The 19,461-nt window shown below is 44.6% G+C and overlaps 3 protein-coding genes across 7 annotated transcripts in view; 2 read left to right on the plus strand and 1 right to left on the minus strand.

Moving 5' to 3' along the window:
* The window catches only part of CLTC (clathrin heavy chain), a 30,107-nt gene extending 26,786 nt beyond the window's left edge, over positions 1–3,321 (plus strand). For both annotated transcript variants that reach the window (XM_086860024.1, XM_086860025.1), the window contains 2 exons: positions 1,256–1,331; positions 1,891–3,321. In XM_086860024.1, coding sequence (XP_086716150.1) covers positions 1,256–1,331; positions 1,891–2,015 — 201 coding nt within the window. In that variant the 3' untranslated portion in view covers positions 2,016–3,321. The remainder of the gene's footprint in view (positions 1–1,255; positions 1,332–1,890) is intronic.
* Positions 3,322–4,413: 1,092 nt separating this feature from the next.
* Positions 4,414–6,042, minus strand: PTRH2 (peptidyl-tRNA hydrolase 2). 2 transcript variants are annotated; one of them, XM_023939352.2, is made up of 3 exons: positions 6,006–6,042; positions 5,661–5,734; positions 4,414–5,082 (listed from the first exon to the last, which is right to left on the minus strand). In XM_023939352.2, the coding sequence occupies exon 3, from the start codon at positions 5,059–5,061 to the stop codon at positions 4,540–4,542; it is 522 nt and encodes a 173-aa protein (XP_023795120.1). In that variant the 5' UTR covers positions 5,062–5,082; positions 5,661–5,734; positions 6,006–6,042; the 3' UTR covers positions 4,414–4,539. The 2 variants fall into 2 exon arrangements, with proteins under 2 accessions (XP_023795120.1, XP_023795121.1); XM_023939353.2 differs by having other exon boundaries at positions 5,666–5,734; positions 6,006–6,036.
* VMP1 (vacuole membrane protein 1) overlaps positions 6,035–19,461 on the plus strand; it is a 59,068-nt gene continuing 45,641 nt past the window's right edge. Inside the window, exons 1-5 of one of the 3 annotated variants that reach the window (XM_023939346.2) lie at positions 6,038–6,156; positions 9,178–9,309; positions 13,400–13,501; positions 15,675–15,810; positions 18,129–18,219. In XM_023939346.2, coding sequence (XP_023795114.1) covers positions 13,426–13,501; positions 15,675–15,810; positions 18,129–18,219 — 303 coding nt within the window. In that variant the 5' untranslated portion in view covers positions 6,038–6,156; positions 9,178–9,309; positions 13,400–13,425. Of the gene's footprint in view, positions 6,157–6,209; positions 6,366–6,452; positions 9,310–13,399; positions 13,502–15,674; positions 15,811–18,128; positions 18,220–19,461 lie in introns of those variants that run through there. The other 2 variants (XM_086860030.1, XM_023939348.2) reach the window with 2 other exon arrangements.

Genomic DNA, 19,461 nt, shown 5'->3' on the forward strand with positions numbered 1-19,461 from the left:
TGGAAATGAGTCTTGGAGCATTGGATACGATCCCGTACACTTTGGCAGCAGCGAGCCAGATACTGTGGGAGGCAACCACCAGGCTGGCCATGGAAGCCCAGTTACTGAGGGAACTCGAGCTCAGGACTTCTGCCACTCCCTGGAGTTGTGCCTCAGCTTGAGGTTACAGAGGAACAGGTTTATGTAGCACACGTTGTAACTCACAGCTGAAAGGAGGAGCTCACAGCTCTTGGAGCTGCCAGCAGATATTTGCTCATGTAGCACAGTTAAGCACAAAACTCACTTGTGGATGTAGCTGAATAAATAGCACTGACCCTGTGTAAATGCAGGAAACCTTCAAACTCCTTTATTAAGGATATGAATGAAATGAAATGTTAATCTTGTGAGTTTTATTATTGTTTTTCAAAGTAATTGGCATGATTTTCTCTGACATTGTTCTAAATCTTACTTCCCATGTAAAATACCAATACCTCATTTTGTGATTTTAGTTTCAGGGCCTGCCTTAGACTGTAGAAATGCTGAGTTCCCTTGGATCTGTCTTAGAAATGAGCAATATTTCACTACACAAGAAGTTCCTTCTCTTGCCTTTCTGTAGGGGTGGGCAAACAGCACCATTGCGGTGAAGCTGGCCAGGCTTGTCTGTTACTGTGTGTAAAGCTGGAAGAATTGGAGTATCTGTGGGTTTAGGCTGACTGCCACACAGTTCTGGAGTGGAAAAAGCAAGTCTTATACACATGCATTCTCTGCATTTGAACTTAAATTGCATGAGTGAATGGGTTTGGAAAGTGAAATCTTGAGGCTCAAGTGACATGTCGGATGCTATTGCAGTCTGTTCTATCCAAATACAAACCAGATTACTTTGCCTCAGTGTCACCTCCAGGGAAACTTCTCCAGGTCTGGGCATTACCTTGGCAATTGCTCCAATGCCAGAGGTCTCCAATTGAGACTGAGCTCAAATCTAAGTCTGTATCCAAAGACTGTCCAGCTCCAGTCAGTACAGAACCTTTTGTACAAAGCTTCAGCCTGGAGTGAGCTTTCAAAGTAGTTGAAAATCCCCTCAATGAGGGGCTTTTTTCAGGAAACAGACAATCTTGACTGCACCAGTACCAACATTGCTACTTGAATTGATCTTAACTTGTAAATGGTCTCCTTTTCTTGATGGGTGTTGACATACCACTAAGGCTTTTCCACTTCTCTGCCACGAATAAGTATCTGTTTTAGAGGAGATTTCTTTAATTGTTGGTCTCAATTCCAGGTGGATAAACTGGATGCATCAGAGTCTTTGAGAAAGGAAGAGGAGCAAGCTACAGAAACACAACCTATTGTTTATGGTAATGCTTTAGTTCGTCTGTTATCAATAAGATATTTCACTTTTAAAACAAGCCTTCCCTAATCTTGTTTTTGTCCTGAGGAAGTCCTGGGAAATGGGAATGTTCTCCATGTGAAATCAAGTCTTAAGGAATGTGTTCCAAAATACTAGATAATGTATTTTGTGTTCCAAAATACACCACTCTGAGGCTGTGGACTGCAGGATTTAAGATTGGCCTGGCTCCTTAATGAAAGGCATACAGGAGCTGTGCTACTCCAGACTTCCAGCAAGTGGTTATTTGGATCTTTATAGCTAAAGCATATTTATACCTACTTCATACTGGGTATTTTCTTTATACCCAGGTTATTCTAGTAAGAGTTTCTTCATGTACTTTACACTGCAGTATTTTTAGCCACGTGCTGTGTCCTGAGGTGTTGTGGGAAAATACCTGTCCTGGCCCTGAAAAAGCCCAGTCCAGGTCAGCAGGGATTTACTGGTGAAACACAGAAATACCTGCTGAAAGTTCTCGGGCATTTGATTTCTCAGTTGAGGAGGAGTAAGGTGCCCGTTGTGTGTTGCAGGCCAGCCCCAGCTGATGCTGACAGCGGGACCCAGCGTGGCAGTTCCTCCGCAGGCACCTTTCGGCTACGGCTACACGGCCCCTCCGTACGGGCAGCCACAGCCCGGCTTCGGCTACAGCATGTGAGATGCAGCACAAGCCAGTCTGGAGCAGCAACTTTTCTTACTGAAACTCCACCGTCCCTCCCCGCTTTAACTCATAACAGGGAAAAGCAAAGAGTTCTGCCTCGTGTTCTTGTAACCTTTATTTCATGAAGGACTGTTTTTTCTAGCGCAAACGATTTGAATCACTTCTGTTAAATCTTTTTCACATTCCATGTCATTTAGACTTTTACTTTCAGAAGGGGAATAGTTTAAACAACTTTGTTCAAGTGGGCTTTTGCAGGACTGCTTATTACCATTAAGTCTATTGTGAAGATTCTGATTTGCACTCTATAGTGTTACACTCTAATATTGAATCTTAAGTTCATTGTATGTGAGCAGCTTACAAGTATGTACTGTCTATTCTAAATGCATTTAAGTCTCACTGTATATTTGGAGAAAGCTAAAGCCAAGATACTTGTATTTGACCTTGCAAGACTGCTGACAAGAGACAACACTAATCAGCATATCCTCCCTGGGTTGGATTGCATAGCTCTAAAAGAATTTAAAATGCGTACAGACAACCTTGCCTGACTTAAAATGAGTAAAAGTTTTGGGTTTTTGTTTTTTCTTTTTTTTTTTTTTCCCCTTAACCTATGCAGGTTTTTCCAGTTATGCATATAGAAAATGCTAGTGTCTTTTTGCTCACTCCATATGTAACAGATGACCTTATGTTGTGCTGTATCCTGTGCTTTTGTGGGACATTCCATTCAGGAACAGAGCACCATGATTCCAATCTGTGTATTTACTAACCCTGCCCTGAGGTTTGTGTATGTTGGATATTGTGGTGTTTTAGATCACTGTTTTGAGTGTACAGAAGAGAGAATTCAAGCATATTGCTGTTCAGTTTTGTTTGTGCAATTTGAAATTACGCAATTTAAAAATAAATTACTGGACTGTGGACATGCTGCATAGTGGTAGCTTCACTTTACTGTCTTCAAAAAAAGGACCTTTGGACTCAAAGTATTCCAGTGCTGGTAGTGGGAGCAATGCAGGTGTGTGCAGCCAGGGGTCTGAGGGGCCAGCAGAGCAGCAATGGGGACCAGTAGTGGGGTCTTGCACTGAGGGGGCAATACAGGAAAATATGTAATGCTTTTTCTAGAGAAAGATTATGCCAGAGAGAAGAAAATAGCACTTTTCACCAGTTGGCTGCACTGTGGTCAACTCCAGCATATTTGACCAGATGATACATTAGGATTGTAGTAGGGTGTGCCAGTTCAATTGAGATCATGTTCTAGGTATGTAAATTGCCTTAAACATATTTAGCTTCAAATAAAATTGACTTAAATGTTTCTCTATGAATACTGTCATATTTGAGTGTAACGAGTCTGACAGCACTGGCCAGATTTCCAACAGCTCCAGAAGCTCCTGTCTCTTAACCAGGAGCCACACTGGGCATCAGGATCCAGATCCCACTCCCTCCTCTGAGCTCCACAGTTGTGTGCTGTGATCCCGGGGCTGGGCACTGCAGCACTTCCATGGAATAGGAGGTGGCAGGGGCTCGCCTGCCCCAGGCTCTGTGGTCAGCAGGGGTGGAGCACAAGTCTGCAGCGAGTCTCCGCAAAGGATTATGCCTCTAATTAAGAGATATAGTATAAAAACATTTCCATCCTCTGTGTTTATTGGCATTTCAGCCCCTCTGCCATTCCCTCTGGGTCTGTGGATGGCTGGAGATGGAGATAAATCCTGTTCCCTCTCCTACAAACTGCTTCACAACACTCAGCTGGAACATGTGGCTGAGAGGTTGGCAAAGGTGCTTAACAGCAGAACTCTCACAAACTGTACAAGCAGAATTTACTGGAACCCCCAAGGAGCTCTGAACTGTGCAATAATATCTATAACAGGGTAATTCCTTAAACCCAGGAGCGCCTTCCTGTTAATCCCAAGAAAACCAGGATTTAAGTCTTTCCCTGAGTGCCCAGTTGTTTATATGGAGGGTAACTCCCCATGTCTTGGTTTAACTGCACATTTTTGCATGTGTAGGAGCTACACAGACCCCTCCAGAGGGAAGCTCAGCTTACAGCTGCTCCCCACAACTGTTTACTGGTCTGGGCTGCAAATCCAGTTGAACTGGTCAGCCTGGTACCAGTTACAAGTTGTTGTTTGGACAGGAAAGTTGGCCACAGTTACTCCCAGTTCCAGTTCTTAACTGCTTCACCAGCTGAGCCTTTCTGAATTAAATAATGTATTCACTACAAAAAACAGAGAACAGGCAGAGAGAAGAAACTCTTAACCTCTATCAACCAACATGCAAAATCCTCAACCAATTGCACAAGTTGTAAATTTACTGGGTTCATTCTTATGCCATCTCTGCTTTCCTCAACTGGCCTAGAATTTTCTTCCTCCCTTTGGAACAAAAGCTAGACAAACTCATGATTTACAAATTTAAATCTTAAAAAACTTGCTTATTTTATTAACAAGGGAAGATAAGGGAAAAAAACCCAACTTGGATTTTTATCCCTTCAGTACTGACACATACATGAACACATCCAGGTCTTTTTGGTACCAGTTTAGAAGAGTTTAAGGTGACCAGAAACTTTATCTATGACATCAGCTGGTCCTGGTCCGATCCCAAGGACTGTCCTGGAGCCTGGAGCTATCTGAGTACGCCCAGCATCCTGTATCAAGCTCACAGTCAGCCCCAGGCGCTTTGCCTCAGCCAGGAGCTGCACCAGAGTCTCTTCATCAGGAGCTTTGAGGACCACTTTAGGTTGTCCACAATATTCCCACTGCTTCAGGAGCTCAGGATTCCTTTTGTGAACCTGCTTGTAGGCAGAGACAGCAGCATGGGAGCACTGTGCTGCTACTTTGCCCTTGCCCATCTTCAGGTCATTGCGGACGATCAGCACCAACTTGAGCTCCCCAGACTCTCCCATGATGTCAGCCTCGCCCCCCAGGCTGTTGGAAGGATCTGGCATTATTCCAGCTCCAGGCTTCCTGCGGAGCCTCCCCCGGATGACCCAGCCCAGGCACACGCCGCACACGGCCCCGATGATGACATTCAGGAACTCGGACTCAAAGAGAGAAATCATGGTGGATTTTGGAGAGTGCCTCTGAAAGGGAGGAATGACAGAATTTACTTGAGTGTTTCTCAGCTTCTGAGAGCATTTCATGTGCTCTCACCTGATTTCCACTTGTTTGAAGAGAAAGAACATTTGTTAGAAACACAAAGGAACAGTTCCCCAGACACAGCTTTCTGACTGCAAACACCTCACTGGTGATGGGCACTATCTTGGCAAGCAGAGCCAAGATAAAATAGCACATCATCATAGAATTATCATAGAATCATAGAATGGTTTATATTGGAACGGGCCTTAAAGTTCATCTGTTCCACCCTCTGCCATGGGCAGGGACACTTTCCCCTATACCAGGTTTCTCCAAGCTCTGTCCAATCTGGCCTTGGACACTACCAGGGATGCGGCAGCCACAGCTTCTCTGGGCACCCTGTGCCAGGGCCTCACCACCCTCACAGGGAACAATTTTTTCCTAAAATCCAGTCTAACCCTCCTCTCTGTCAATTTGAACCCATTCCCCCTTGTCCTGTCACCCCCCCCCTCCCCCAGGCCTCCGTAGATAGTCTTGCCCCACCTCTCCTGTAAATTCCCTTCGCGTACTGGAAGGCCACAATTACCTCACCCCGGAGCTTCTCTTCTCCAGGCTGAACACTCCCAATTCTCTCAGCCTTTCTTCATGTCAAAATTACACCTAAAAACGGGGAGAGAAACGGTGAAATGTTGGAGGTTTTAAGTCAATACCCCAAATTCAGCTGAGGAGCGGGGCAACCTCCAGCTCCACCGCGGGCTGCGGCACCTCAGCCCTGCCAGGCCCGGCCGCGCTGGAGCCCAGGCGGATACGGAAGGCAAAGACCAAAGACAAGCAGGGTTCGGGGACCAAACCGTGCGGGACCCACGGCCCTCAGAGGGGGCATGAGGGGGCCATGAAGGAGCCATGAAGGAGCATCCTCCTCACCGCTCACCTGTCTCTCCCGCCCGGCCGCTCCGCCGCGCCCGCCCGGAGGTGACGAGACCCCGGCGCTCGGGAAGTGACGGAGTCCAGGGCGGGACGGGGCGTGTTGTGCCGGGCCCAGTTCCGCGTTGTGCCGGGCCCAGCGGAGCTGCTGGAGCGTGGTGAGTGCGGGGCCGGGTCCGGGGCTCTCCCGGCGGGCGGGGGTCTCGTCAGCGGCCCCTCAGCGGGACCCCTCTGCGCTGTAGATGGCGCCCCTCAGCGCTGCCCACCGCGCCCCTCTGCGCTGCCCATGGCTCCCCTCAGCGCTGCCCATGGCTCCCCTCAGCGCTGCCCATGGCTCCCCTCAGCGCTGCCCATCGCTCCCCTCAGCGCTGCCCATCGCTCCCCTCAGCGCTGCCCATCGCTCCTCTCAGCGCTGTCCATCGCTCCCCTCAGCGCTGTCTATCGCTCCCCTCAGCGCTGTCCATCGCTCCCCTCAGCGCTGCCCATCGCTCCTCTCAGCGCTAGCCGCGGCGCCGCCCCGCTTCCCTCACGGCTCCTCCGGCTCTGAGGGGATGGCGGCAAGAGGGGACCTCCGGCCCGGGCGGCCCCCGGTGCTGTGCGAACCGAGGGACCCGTGTGGGAGCCGGGGGACGGCCGGGAACGCTGTGGAGGATCAGGGCGGGAGGGGAGGCTGCTGCTCGCCGATCTTCGGGACGAGAAATGAGCCGCTGCCATCTCACCCCGCTGGAGAGCGGCTCTGCTCTAACAAAGCTCCGGGGAGGGTGGAATAGACTCGCCCTGCTCCGGCCAAGGGACAGTGCCTGATGACACAGGGAGAAATCCGTCCTTCTCCCTGCGGAGAGTCAGATACCGATGGTCTTTGTCTGCTTTTCCACTGGAAATGTGCTGTGCTTTCCCGGCTGGGTGCTCCCTCCATCCCCAGGGACTGCCCGGGGCTTGAGGGTGGCAGGCCCAAATCCAAGGGAACACTTCTGCTGACTGGGGTTAAGCGCCTCGTTTGGCTTTTATTTCTCTAGCCAATGTCATCTGGTGTTTACAGGAGATAAAAAAGCAGCAAGATTCCCGTTTTATTCCAGTTTTGCCTCTCAGATGCTTGGCAGGTCATGTAGGTGACCTGAGGGAAGGGGAGATAAGTGCGTTTGATGGCAGCTATTTATCTATAAAGTGCTGTGAATCCAGGTTATCCCCTTTCAACTTCACCTATGACATTTCATCAGGTTTTCTTCTGCCCTTGTTTGTTCTGCTCTGTGCTTACCAACAAGTGGGTATCCTGGTTTAGTTAATGGTGACAATGTGGGTTGAGGTGGAAAAAGTGTGGGGTTACTCTTTCATGCCTTGGACCACATGTGTTGTGTTTGGGCAGTGGATTTTGGTGCTGTTTTGCTCTTAGGAATTCTGTTCTTTTAGAGATTGTTTCACCTCCGTTTCATGCTTCCTAACACCTTATGATAATATACAACGGCTCTTCTTCAATGCATTCATTTTCCCATTGAAATAGCCTTTGTTTTATCAGTCTTCCTTTTTCCAATCCATTATTTCTGCAGCATGGAATACTTTCCTTTATTCCTTACGGGATAAGTGACAGTTGTAAGAATGGCTTCATCCCCTGTTATCAGATGAGGGTTTCAAAAGCCATTTTCCAGTGGTGCAATGGAAGGTGAACTCTATTAGTCTGAGCTTTGTTTCTGAGCTGCTATAACCAAGGATGTTTGTAACTGCTGTGGGGAAGGGTAGGAGGAGACTTGTTAGCTTTCAAGTGGGTGGTTGCAATGAGGAAGGTGAGTAGGCTGCAGCAATTGCACTCTTTCCACCTTAAAGCTTTTTTTCTTTCTAAGTTGTTGTTTTGGAATTTTTTCTGAATGTCATGACTGCCTCTGACTGAATCTTATGAACAGCTCTCCTTAGGGTCATCTATGTCATTTGTGCATGCTTGGAGAGTCCTTATTTCTTCAAACACCTGTGGGTTTAAAGCTAAAAACCCCCTATAATTCCTGATGCATTGTGATGGGAGACAGAGTTATCTGCAGGTTGGAACTTTAACTTCTCTTCACTTGCTGACAAGTGTGAGCAGGGTGGACTTTGCTCTTCCCTGAGGACGAAGGGCATAACCATGAAACTGTTGCAACACTGAGCTTTTTGCACCAGCTTCAAACACAGCCATGGGACAGCACCAGAAACACGAAACCTTGCTGGTTTTGGTGCTGCTTGGACCAGGGGGAGCCAGGAGATGTTATTAGTAAGGCAAGCAGTTGTTCAGGCTATTTCAAGCTTATTAAAAGGATATTTTTCTTTCTCCCAGGGCTCAGAATTGGCCTCTGTGAGCCTTGTCTGGGCAGTGTGTCCTCACTGGATGGCCAAGTGTGAAATCTGAATTGGCTCCACTTAGAGACTCGTTCCTGTGAAAAGCAGAATTTGTTATCTCAGGAGGTGCTTTCAGCCACTCTGGGCTTTGTCAGGTCCTTGTGTTCATCCCTTTTCATCTGTGCTGTGCCTCCTCTGCATATCCTCTTATCCCTGGGTCTCATCTTTTCATCTATTTATTGCACAGCATCTCTACTGCTTTGCTATAGCACCTGATTCTACTGCTGGATGTAATCAAAATTCATGTTTCACCAGAAAAAAATACAGCAAAAAGATGAGTTTAATATATGTGGCTTTAATGGCAGGGACTGACCTTTGAGTTAACTCAGAAGAAATTGCAAGGCATCCCTGAAGCTCATGTTACAACAGTCTTTCCTGAAAGGAATCCCAAAGTCTTTCTGGAAAAAAAATGTGAATTTTAACTCTAAATTCTAAGATGATTTATTTGAGTAAGAATTGAAAAATAGGTCTGGTGTTCAGAGGCATAACCCACAAAATGGAAACCTGTGGTCTTTAACTGAATTACTTCTCCTTTGAGGAATTAAACTATTTTAGTTAGGAAAACATTTTTAGTATGGGGATAAATGCACTCATATCAAAATAACCCATTATAGCTAAATCTGTGGAGATTTGGAACATCTTTCAGATGTGGCCTCATTTATTTTAATTGAATGCTTCCCAGGAGTGCTGAAGGACTGGAAAAAAAATCAAGCAGTTACTTTTTTCTAATTTCTGTCATCTTAAGGAAAGTTATTAACCTCCAAGTGAGGGGCTGTGTCACTCCAGTGTCACATGAACGGTGTTCTCTTGCTCTGTAGGGGCAGCAGCTTTACCAGAGGAGTTGCTTTGGGCTCAAGTGCTGCAGAGCTGAGGACGTGGTTGGGCTCTTCCACTGCCTTCAGATCCTGGAGAAGTGGTGGAGAGGGAATAACTGTGAGGAGCTGGAAGGGGTATGTAATGTTTCACTTCCAAACTGATCCCATCCTTCACCTGAATGTGTTCCTGTGCCAGGCAGTCTTTGGCTTTCGAGGGAAAGTACTCTCCAAGCTGTTTCTTTGCCAGGGAATTGTTAACTTATTCTCTCTGTACAGCATTTGATGACTGAAAAAAACCCCTCTCACAGATGTGCAGGACTACCTAGATTAGTGCAATTCTTTACCCACCTGGAAAGGCTGGATTTTAATCCTTTTTTCTCCTTATTGTGACTGAAGAACAGGGGTGTAGAAAAAGAAGAAGGAATATCAGAAGAGTTGAGGAGAAAGAAGCAGCAGGTTGGAACATTTGGCTTTAAATGCAGGAAATAACTGGAACTGATGTGCTGCTGAGGTGGCTGGGGGAAACAACAAAATGCTCTAACTCTGGTTCTGGGAGCTGTGTGAGCAGGAACTGATGGAGATGAGACTCAGGGCTCTTTCAGTAAGAAGTGGTTCAAACAATGTCTGGGAGAGCAGTGAGATCATGAAAACAGCTTCCTTCTTGTTCCAGCACACGAGTCCTCCAAAAATCCTTAGTACAGAACAGGAGTCCATGTTCTGCTCCTCCATGTGACAGTGCAGACACCCAAGTGCCTTGTCCAAAACCAGTTCCTTTTGCATAAGTGCACCCAACACTTGGGTGCTTCCACAGCATCCCCAGAGCTTCAGAGAAAAGACTTTTGTCCTTTTCTCTGATTACAGAGAGCAGATACTGCAGTGCCCAATTTTGTTGTGTTCTCATGTTCTGATAGCTTGTTTTGCTTTGTCTCACTTATGCTGTAAAGTGCCAGTCACAGTTACCACAAACCCTTTTTGTTGACCAATTTGCATTTTTGACTAGAAATAATTGTCTTTTTATACTTCATGTTTAGGGTTGCACTAAAGCTCAGTGGCGTATTGTGAGCTCTTTGTTCAGCCCTACAAAGCAGTTCTTGTGTGAGCTCAGCTCTAACAAATGATCTAAGCCACCCTGATACAAAAACAGGCCACAGTTGTTTTCCTCGCTCTCTTAAATAGTTTATTTTTATGTTTGCTGCTAAGTACTCCATGTAGTAGGCAAATTTATTTTTAGAGATAGGCTCTGTGTCTTTCCCAGCATCTGTCAGAAGTGAAGTTCTGTTTAGCAGATGGAATTTAATTTCCTGTGGTGAGCTGTCATGAATTGGGTGTAGACTTGAGAATATGGAGCGAGTTAATGAAGGATAACTCCATTTTGGGTCAGACTCCCACTCCAGTTAACCCCTGTGGGGAGGCATTAGTGCAGGACTCGTGGTTCTAATGGGCATCAAGCAGCACTGCAGATCAAGGGTGCTGAGCTGAGGGGATGTGCACCCTCCAGCCCCTTTGCTAAGGTGCTTTAAGTATAATTAGACTTGGGTAAGGTAAGGTAAGACCAGGGAGGTTCTTTCTGGAGCCAGCAAGGGTTTGCAGCCTGTTCAGCCCTGCCATGTGATAGGTATCCCATCTCCAAGTCAGCTGTGTTTTTAAATAGGAATTTTTAGAGCTTTCCTGCAGAATGATTGAACTTTAAGACCTTCTTGACAAGTGTTTGTCCTACAGAGGTGTGGGATTATTTCTCTGCTTCAGTGCAAACGCTGACTTGTGTACTTGAGGTGGTGTTACGCAAAGCTAATCCTGGATTAGTGGCTTTCCAAGCAGGCAGGGTAAAAGTGGCTCTGGCAATTGAGCTCCTGGAATAAAAGCTGTCATGCCTTGGGAGCAACACACCTGAGACCCCCAGAGATTCAGGAGTTTTATGGATTTCACTGGAATTCAGTGTTGTGCACAGCCTGGGCTTTAGCATCAGACATGGAGAGCAGTTGGCATTGCACTAAATGAACTTCCTTGGAGTGTAATTAAGCTGAGAGCCAAGACCAAACCAATTGAGTTTTTAATTTTGAAGGCTAGATTTGTACCCATGAAAAAAGGTGGATTTCAAAATGAGGAACATGTGGCTTCCACTGAAATTTGTGGCATTTTTTTTCTAATCTTTGCTATATTTAAGTCAACAAAATGTGACTGAAGTTCCCTAAGCCAGAATACTTTTTTTAAGTGTTGCTGTATGTGCTCAACAGCTCTGGATGGCTTTTGCTTCCTAAGCAGCTTTCTGTGAACATCAGGCTTGCTGTGTCAGGCTGTGTAATTTAAATATTGCCCTCTGCAATTTGAGCTCTGTGTGTGTAAATTGATGTGGTATATACATGGGTATGAGTGTATATAAACTTACATTGTAGATGTTCATAAACACTTATTTAAATATATAGAAAAATAAGCACAACTGAGCACAGTCAGACACAAACCATTCCACTGTCCACCTGTCCTGATGGAATTAAGGGGTGGCTGAACATTTGATCCTGATATTGTCATGGCAACTGGTCTCTTATCCTCAGCTAAGGACAGGGGTAGCTCCAGAGTGCCAGGCTGCTCTAAACGCACCTGGGGAGAGGGAGAGGTTCACATTTCCCTGTGTTTGAGCAATCCCTGGGCTGCAGGTGACTGCAGAGTGATGCTGTAGAGCTCCCACTGCAGCAGCTCAGGCCTCTTGTCCTTGGCTGACTCTGGAGCCCTTTCAGCATTCCTAAGCTTTTTGCAAAGGTGTTTTGTTCATTTTTTAGGTGGTTGGGTATTCTGGGGTTCATGTTGCAGTGAAGAAAAGCTGTAACATGCATGAGATGAGTTTCTGCTGCCTTGTTTAACCAGACAGATTTCTGTTTCTGCACATTTTGTGTCAGGGGGAGGTGTTGGAGAAAAGACTCCTTCCTGAAACCTCAGTACTTTTGACTGCTGGATTTTAACTAAAACCTTTAATATTTATAGTCTAGCTTGCAATAATGCAAGTAATGGACAAGGCTTGTACCTGTTTAGAAAAACACCTGTCTAAAACTGACTTACGAGACCTTAGAAATGTCAAATACAGCATCTGAAATCTTTGTACATTTTATTTAAAAATTCGACAGAATTATTGCAGTCTGAATCCAAGGGGTGATCTCACTCCTGTTTACCAAACCTGAGTTGCTGCTTGGCAATTAAGATGAACATAAATCAGTGGGGAAGTATTTTTTTTGTAGAACTTTAATTTCTTCCACTGGACAGTTTTATATAACCTGTCATTTTAATATTGCACCACTCTTCTTTCCAACAAAAGCAGTGTATCAAAAACTGTAAATCAACTGCGCTTACAGGGAGAAATACAATGCAAATAAAATGCTTTAGCTTTAGCTCTTTTCCAAATAAAACTCCAGAAACTGTTTCAAGAGTCAAGGGAAGATTTTTAAAACAAGGAGTCTGACTGGTTACTCTCTTTGTCTTTGGTTGCATAAGAATTGTCAGCTGTTCAGGTTGGGTTTTTTTTTTTAAAGAAAAAAAAAAGGCAGCTCTTGCAACACTCTGGTTTGTGCTGGCTCCCACTTCTTGCATTATTTACTCCTCTGGATAAGGAAAACCACATCTGTTCTTTTGGGGTTTTGTTTTAGGGCTGATCTCTCTAGAGGGAAGCTAAGCCAGCAGAGAGTATGGACAGTGTCAGCAAAGCTTCCATCAGAAAGCTCTTGTCCTCTGAAGAGTTTGCTTTTTGTGCTTCGGAGACACCAGACTGTGCAAAGCAGGAGATGCAGCTCCGTATCCTGGTTACCACACTGAGGGCTAATCTTTCAGCCAGGGAGGTTTTTAACATAGTAACAAAATGCCAAGCTTTAGTACCAGGTTGAGGAGCACACCTGAAGCACCAATCTAAGGATGAAAGTGAGGTTTGTATGAAGCTCTGCTGCTCCTGGAGCCCAAACAGTGGGTTAGGTCATGGAAGGGGTTTGTTTAATGAGCTTTTGTTCAGCTGTTAGAAGTGAGGGAGTTTTGTCATTTGAGTGAAAAATTTAGAATTATGTAGGTGGAAATGTTTTAATCTTTGTCACTGTGGAGATTGAATCACTTTCTCCTGTTTGATGGTGTAATGCAGGATGAGTGTGAGTTGGATTTGGAGAGCTGCTGGGTGTTTGTGTGTATCCTTTGACTGTGGAGTCCTCCTAACCAGAAACACACCTTGTCCTTTTTGGGTTTCTTCTGCTCTTAGATCTCCACACGTGACTGATCTATGAAATGGCAGAGAATGGCACAGACTGTGACCAGAGACGCATAAGAATGAGCAAAGAACAGCACAATGGGAACTTCACAGGTAGGTGGAAAATCACTTTGTGTTCTCAGCTGACCTGTTTGGGGTCTAAAACCGCACAACATTGAAAAGGAATTGATTTTGGTTTTCTCTTGAGGCCAGGCTGGATGGAGCCACCTGCCCTAGTGAGTGGCACCTCTGCCTGTGCCAGGAATGAGATGGGCTTTAAGGCACCTTCCAAACCAAACCATTCTGGGATTCTGTGGCTTTGTGCCCACACAATGCAAAGGGCCTCAATGCCTGAATCAATCTTAGAAACCTCAGTCTGCTCTAAGGAAGGATTTAGGATTTCAAAGCCATGGAATAGATTCATGCTGTGTATTTCCATTTGCATTTCTCTTACACTCTTTTCCCCTCCCAAACTTCTTGATCTTTTGTTTACATACATTTAAACTACACAAAGCTGAGCTGGGTACCAACAGGGGCTACAACAACAAAAAAAAGCCCTAAAAAAATTAAACTCTGTTGGCAAATGTGTGGCTGTGGAAGTCAGGCTGTACAACCCCACCCTTTGGCACTGAAAAGTTAGTTCTTGGTAATAAAAATCTGTTTTACTCTGGGACAGATCCAGTTATTAGTCTCCCAATTTCTAGCTGTTCTGTTGAAATACAATGTCACTATAATTTATTGGTTTCAGTGATAAATTACCAACAAAACAATTTTAACTACTTCACCTCCTGCCTCTCCTCTGTTTTTCCTACTGGTGTGTCTGAAGTAGTCTGGGGTTAATGTTTAGAACTCACGAAAAATAACCTGAAAATAGTTAATGAAGATTTTTGTATCGCTGAATTATCCATGCTGTGTAGTAAAGCCATGGAAATTATAATCTTCTTTCTTTGTTTCCTGTCAGCTTTGAATGTGCCAGTTCCATATTTAATTACGTTTTGTAATCAAGTGATTTCTCAAGTCGTGTGCAGTCTTACACCATTGTCTTTTACGACCTTTTACTAAAAACAAGGTCGAAACATTTTTATTACACATATTAAACGAGAAAGATTAACTGCATGTTTGTATGTATGGAACAAATTAAAGCCTTTTACTTAAAGACTTAAATCATTCTGCGACTGAGGAATGTGGATGTTCTTCAGTATTTGCCAGGATTTCTGTTAGTTCATCTTAAGCAACTGATGTTACAGCTAAGGAGTACAAAATTAAGTGGGCTGTGTGACTAATGAGATCTGCAATTTCTTTGTAAATATCAGCATCTGATAAGGCAAAATGTTTCCATTACTGGAGTAAGACTGAAATAATACATCCTGGGTTACAATATGTGGGAGATCAGATTAGATTAATATTTTAAATGCAACAGCTTTCTGAAAATCTAAAATTTATGTATATTATTACGATGCAAAATAGAATACATGTGTTGTGATTGTATAATGATGTTTCAACAAGTTTGGTGTCTGTTTGGTTACAAGTGTATTTTTTCATTGTTTACTGGTATTATTTTTTAAATCTTATTCCAGAATTTGTTTTCTTTAGAAGTTTAAAAATTATTAGTGCTCATTAACTTGACAAGCTTTGAACAAACCTTTCTCCTCAAAAAAAATCAGCTCAGGGGTTTTATTCATCTTATTGTGAACATAAAATAACACCTTGATTAGAAAAGCCTTTTTGTGAGCAGGTCCTGGGCTGGGTTTGAGCTCAATCCCAGGCAGGGCTGTGCTCCAAAAGCAGCTCCTTTCCATGGGAGGAGTTTGGGAGAAGCTGGACAGGCTCCTGTCTTGGAAGGGCAGGTGCTCTTATCCAGTTACACCGTGGCTGAGGGGCATAAAGAGCACGTGTAATTCCATCTGCTGGAAGTGGGAGGCTGGGAATAGCTCTGCTGGAAAAGAACCAGCTCAGAAGTTCTGAGGGAAATGTCCCTGCAGCAGGTGCTGAGGTCACACATGACCTGGGGTGTGCTGTGCCCTGCAGAAAGCTGCTGGGTGCCAGGCCTGGGGCACTCTGCTTCCCTGAGTGCCAAGGGGGAACAAACCACTGCATTCCCTGGATGTCACCTCATTCCTGAGGCACTGGCAGCAAATGCTTTAGGATCAGGAGAAAAGATGACAGAGAGCTCACTTCCTAACAAATTTTAAAAAGAAAAGAATCGGTGTATTTTTGGGTGGGATAGCACCTGACCTGCCAGCCTGTGCTCTTACATATTTATTTTTTTTTTGCTTTTCATTTGCAGATTCCTCAATGTTGAGTGAGCGGAAGCGAAGGGAGCGAGAGGAGAGGTTGAATATTGTACTGTGGAAAAAACCGCTTGTTACCTTGCAGTATTTTTGCCTGGAAACTCTAATAAACTTGAAGGAATGGACCATAAAGTAAAGATCATTTCTTTAACTTCTACTAAGCGTTCTGGGCAAACCCATGCTCTGATTCAGTAGGTCATTCTGACATCTCACTTTCCCTGATGATTCACAACTTGAAAACTGTTTTTTTTCAGAGAACATGTGTATTTTTGTCCCTTAAAGGTGGCTGCTGGAACATCCCACACTTGTAGCTGTGCTCTCAGACTTTCTGCCTAAATTACATAAGTGCAGGAAGGTGCTTGGGGAGAAAATGGCAAACTGCCTTCCTGAAGAGTTGAATATTCCAATTTGAAAGAGTGGGACAGTGTTTAGGGATCCTTAAGGCCAGGGGATACTGTGCTTATGGCTGCAGTGTTAAGCACTGACTTACTAATACAGGTATTGGTATCACTGAGTAGTCTTCAAATAGCTCAGCCAGGGCAGAGATCAGGGTTCTGTGGAGCTTGCAGTGATGTTTATGATGCTGTAAAGACTTTGCTCCTCTGTGGGCCCTTTTACAGCAGGAAATGATTTATTAAGCCACTTTCCTTGAGTGTTATTTTCACACTGGATAAAACCAGCTTTTTTTCCAGTGAGAATTTGTGAGGAGCAGTCCTGCCATTCCTTGCCAGTGCTGAATTGCAGAGCCAGTTCTTGAGGCACAAGGCCCAGGGGTTTAGGCTGCCAAAACATGAGTATAATTTGCAATGAAAATGCCAAGAGTAGCAGCCATCCAGTGCTTGTGTTGCTAACTGGGCTCTGTTGTGTTTGGGACTGAGTTTACAAAGCTTTTCCCAGTCAGGAGACAGGATCTAATGTCACCTTGGGTGACTCCAGCTGTTGGGCTGCTCCTCTGCAGGCTGAGCTGAGCCTGCTGCTCAGGCTTGTGCTCACTCCCCCTCTGGGCTAGGCTGGAGGTGCTGGCAGTTCAGATTTACTGACAGAAACTTCTGTTTTCCATTTTCTTTGAAATTATTTGTATGAAAAATACCAGGTTTATGTAGTGATGTCTTAATTCCCTTTTACACCCCACACACCCCCCCAAGAAATTGAACCCCCCAAGCCTATTTATTTTATGATGTGCATTCTTTCAGACATCATTAGGATTTGTTTCTGAGAACTGTTTAACTGGGTCTGACCGGTAATTTCTGACAATCTCCAAGCATTTATTTAAACTAAGCAGAAATAACATTTGAGGATTTATTTTAAGACCTCAGATCTTATTTGGCTTCCTAGACATCCAATTCTGCTACAGATAGCACTTGCTTCCTCTGCTGAGCAGCACATTCAGTTGCCTGGCACTCCCCTGACAGAATCTTTGCAGAAAATAACCCTGGCTATTAGTGCTATTAAGTTGAGACCTCAGAGTGACTCTTAATGATCTCCTGTATTCCGTTGCATAAATTGTGTTTTGAAAGACAATCATTTGAAAATTCAATTGTCACACTAATGTAAGCAGAGTAGCTTTAAAATATTTTGAGTGCTCTTTTCAGTTTGCTTAATATGAAATATTCGTGACTGTTTTGCTGTATTATGCCTCACATTTCTATCTGTCTAAATAGATAAGTTATGTTCACAGTTTGCTATTATAGTCTGGGAATTTTAAGTGATGCTAGCACTTGCTTTTTTTTATATCATTAGGTGACAATATAATAGTGTTCTCTGGAAAATAATAAATATATTTACTGATCTACTGTGTGTGGCCACATACACATCAAGCAGAAAAATAACCCCAGTAAAACCATGCTCAAAAATTATTTTGTTGCAAATTACTTTGGAAAACACTTTTCTCCCTTTACTCACCTAATGCTTCAGAATTTCCTAAAATGTATTTATTACATTTGGAATTGTTACAGGATTCTAATTTTAATAGATAAGGGGAAACAAAATAATGTAAAGATTTTTTCCTGTGACTGTCACTGTGGTTCTGCCCAGCAGCAGAGTTGGAAATCAGCATTTCTGAATTCTACCCAGCTCGTCCTTGCCCAGGGCCAGTGCAGGGCCTGCTTTGCTCTCTGCTTGGCCACAGCTGCTGTTCAGGGCCTAGGTCTGACTCTTGGCTCCAGAAGCTGAATTGTTTTCAGCTTGTGTTTGTTTTCAGACAGTTACTTTGTTTTTCTTTATTAAAAAATAATAAAATATGTGTAGCTGAACTTTGATCTTGCTTGACAGCGACGCAGAGATTTTTCCCTAAAGAGTAAAGGCTCCCCAGATATTTTCTTGGGAGGTTTACACTGCTGCCATTGTCCCTGCTGAGCACATCCAGGCAGCCCCAGTCCCCAGGGGTAGCTGAGTTACTTTGAAATGCATGCTTAATGATGAAAAACCCTAATTTGCCATTTGTCTTTAAGATTGTGGCGTCGGCGAGGGCTCCTGGTGTGTGTGTTGCTGGCACTGGCGGTGCTCACAGCCCTGTACTACATCGAAGGAGCACATCAACAGGTACCACCTCTGCTTCCCTGACTCACACTCCCTTCCCTATGCTGGGAACTGAATGAATTCTGCTGGGATCTCCATGAATTTATAATGTATCTTTTGAGCTGCTCACTAAGGTTTTGTTTCTCAAGTCGTGACTTCTCTGTTGGGTGTGCGTGAGTTGTGTTTCAGAGGTGGGGAGGGATGAGCTGTGTTGTATCATTTGATCTGTTCTGGTGGATCTGGAGGTGTTCCTGAGTAAAGCACACCTCAGGTGCTGCAGCACTCCTTCACAGCTGCTGTCAGCAAGCTTTTAACAGTGGTGGGAGCTCTTGGGGGAAATGTTACCCTGAGTCATGGCAGAGCTTCGTGATTCCCAAGAAGTGATTTCTGTGGAAGGGTCTCCTGCCCAGCTGGGACAGGCACATATAGAGATACAAAATGCTTTCATGGTTCAAATTCTGTTTCTAGTTCTGTGCTGCTTCTTGTTGTTTTCAAATGGTCCTTTAAAAGCTTTGTGGAGATTTGGTGAACACAAAGCCTGGTGCTTTTGCAGCACTGGAAGTGTAAGACATGGCTTAAGCTTAGTGATGGTGGTGTCTGCACCTTTCCCTTCCCCATTTCTCTTGGAGTTTCAGATTTTCCTGGAGGACAGACAGCCCTTTTAAAAATCAATTCCAACTGGTGTCACAGCTCTGAAATGAGCAGGTTCCCAGTTCCAGAGAACTTGCTTCCATCTCTCCTGCTGTGGTGTGACACTGCCTGCCTCAGGGATCTGCAGTTCTGGAACCCAAGGCCTGACTTCAGGTTTCCTTGAGCCTGCTGGGAGAAAACCTGATCCTCTGGGACTGCTGAGGGATTGTCACCCTCAGGTGACAGTGCAGGAGGTGTCAGCCGTGTGCACTTGGCATTTTCAGGATGTTTTTGTGCCCTGGCAGGTTGGAGCCTGGATAAGAATGGTGTAAACTTCACCTTAGTGCTATTGGTCCATGGGTGGTGTAAAGTAGTGTCCAGAACTTGCTGTGACTTTCCCACATCCCTCATTTCTGAGTGCAGCACACAACCAGCATTTTAATGTTTTCTTAAAGTAAACTTATTAAAAGTAACACTCACTGCTCCAAGATGCAACAGACTCACTGGAAATGCAGCTGATTTTATTCCTTTCTTTAAGCTGTTCAGACAATTCCCTGAGCTTCCTGGGTTCTACTTGACACTGTCTGGGGCTTGCTCCTCATGGGCCTGTTCTGGATTTCAGCCTCCTACTATTGA

This window comes from Cyanistes caeruleus, chromosome 21 (assembly GCF_971803275.1).
Source record: "Cyanistes caeruleus chromosome 21, bCyaCae1.hap1.1, whole genome shotgun sequence".
NCBI lineage: Eukaryota > Metazoa > Chordata > Aves > Passeriformes > Paridae > Cyanistes > Cyanistes caeruleus.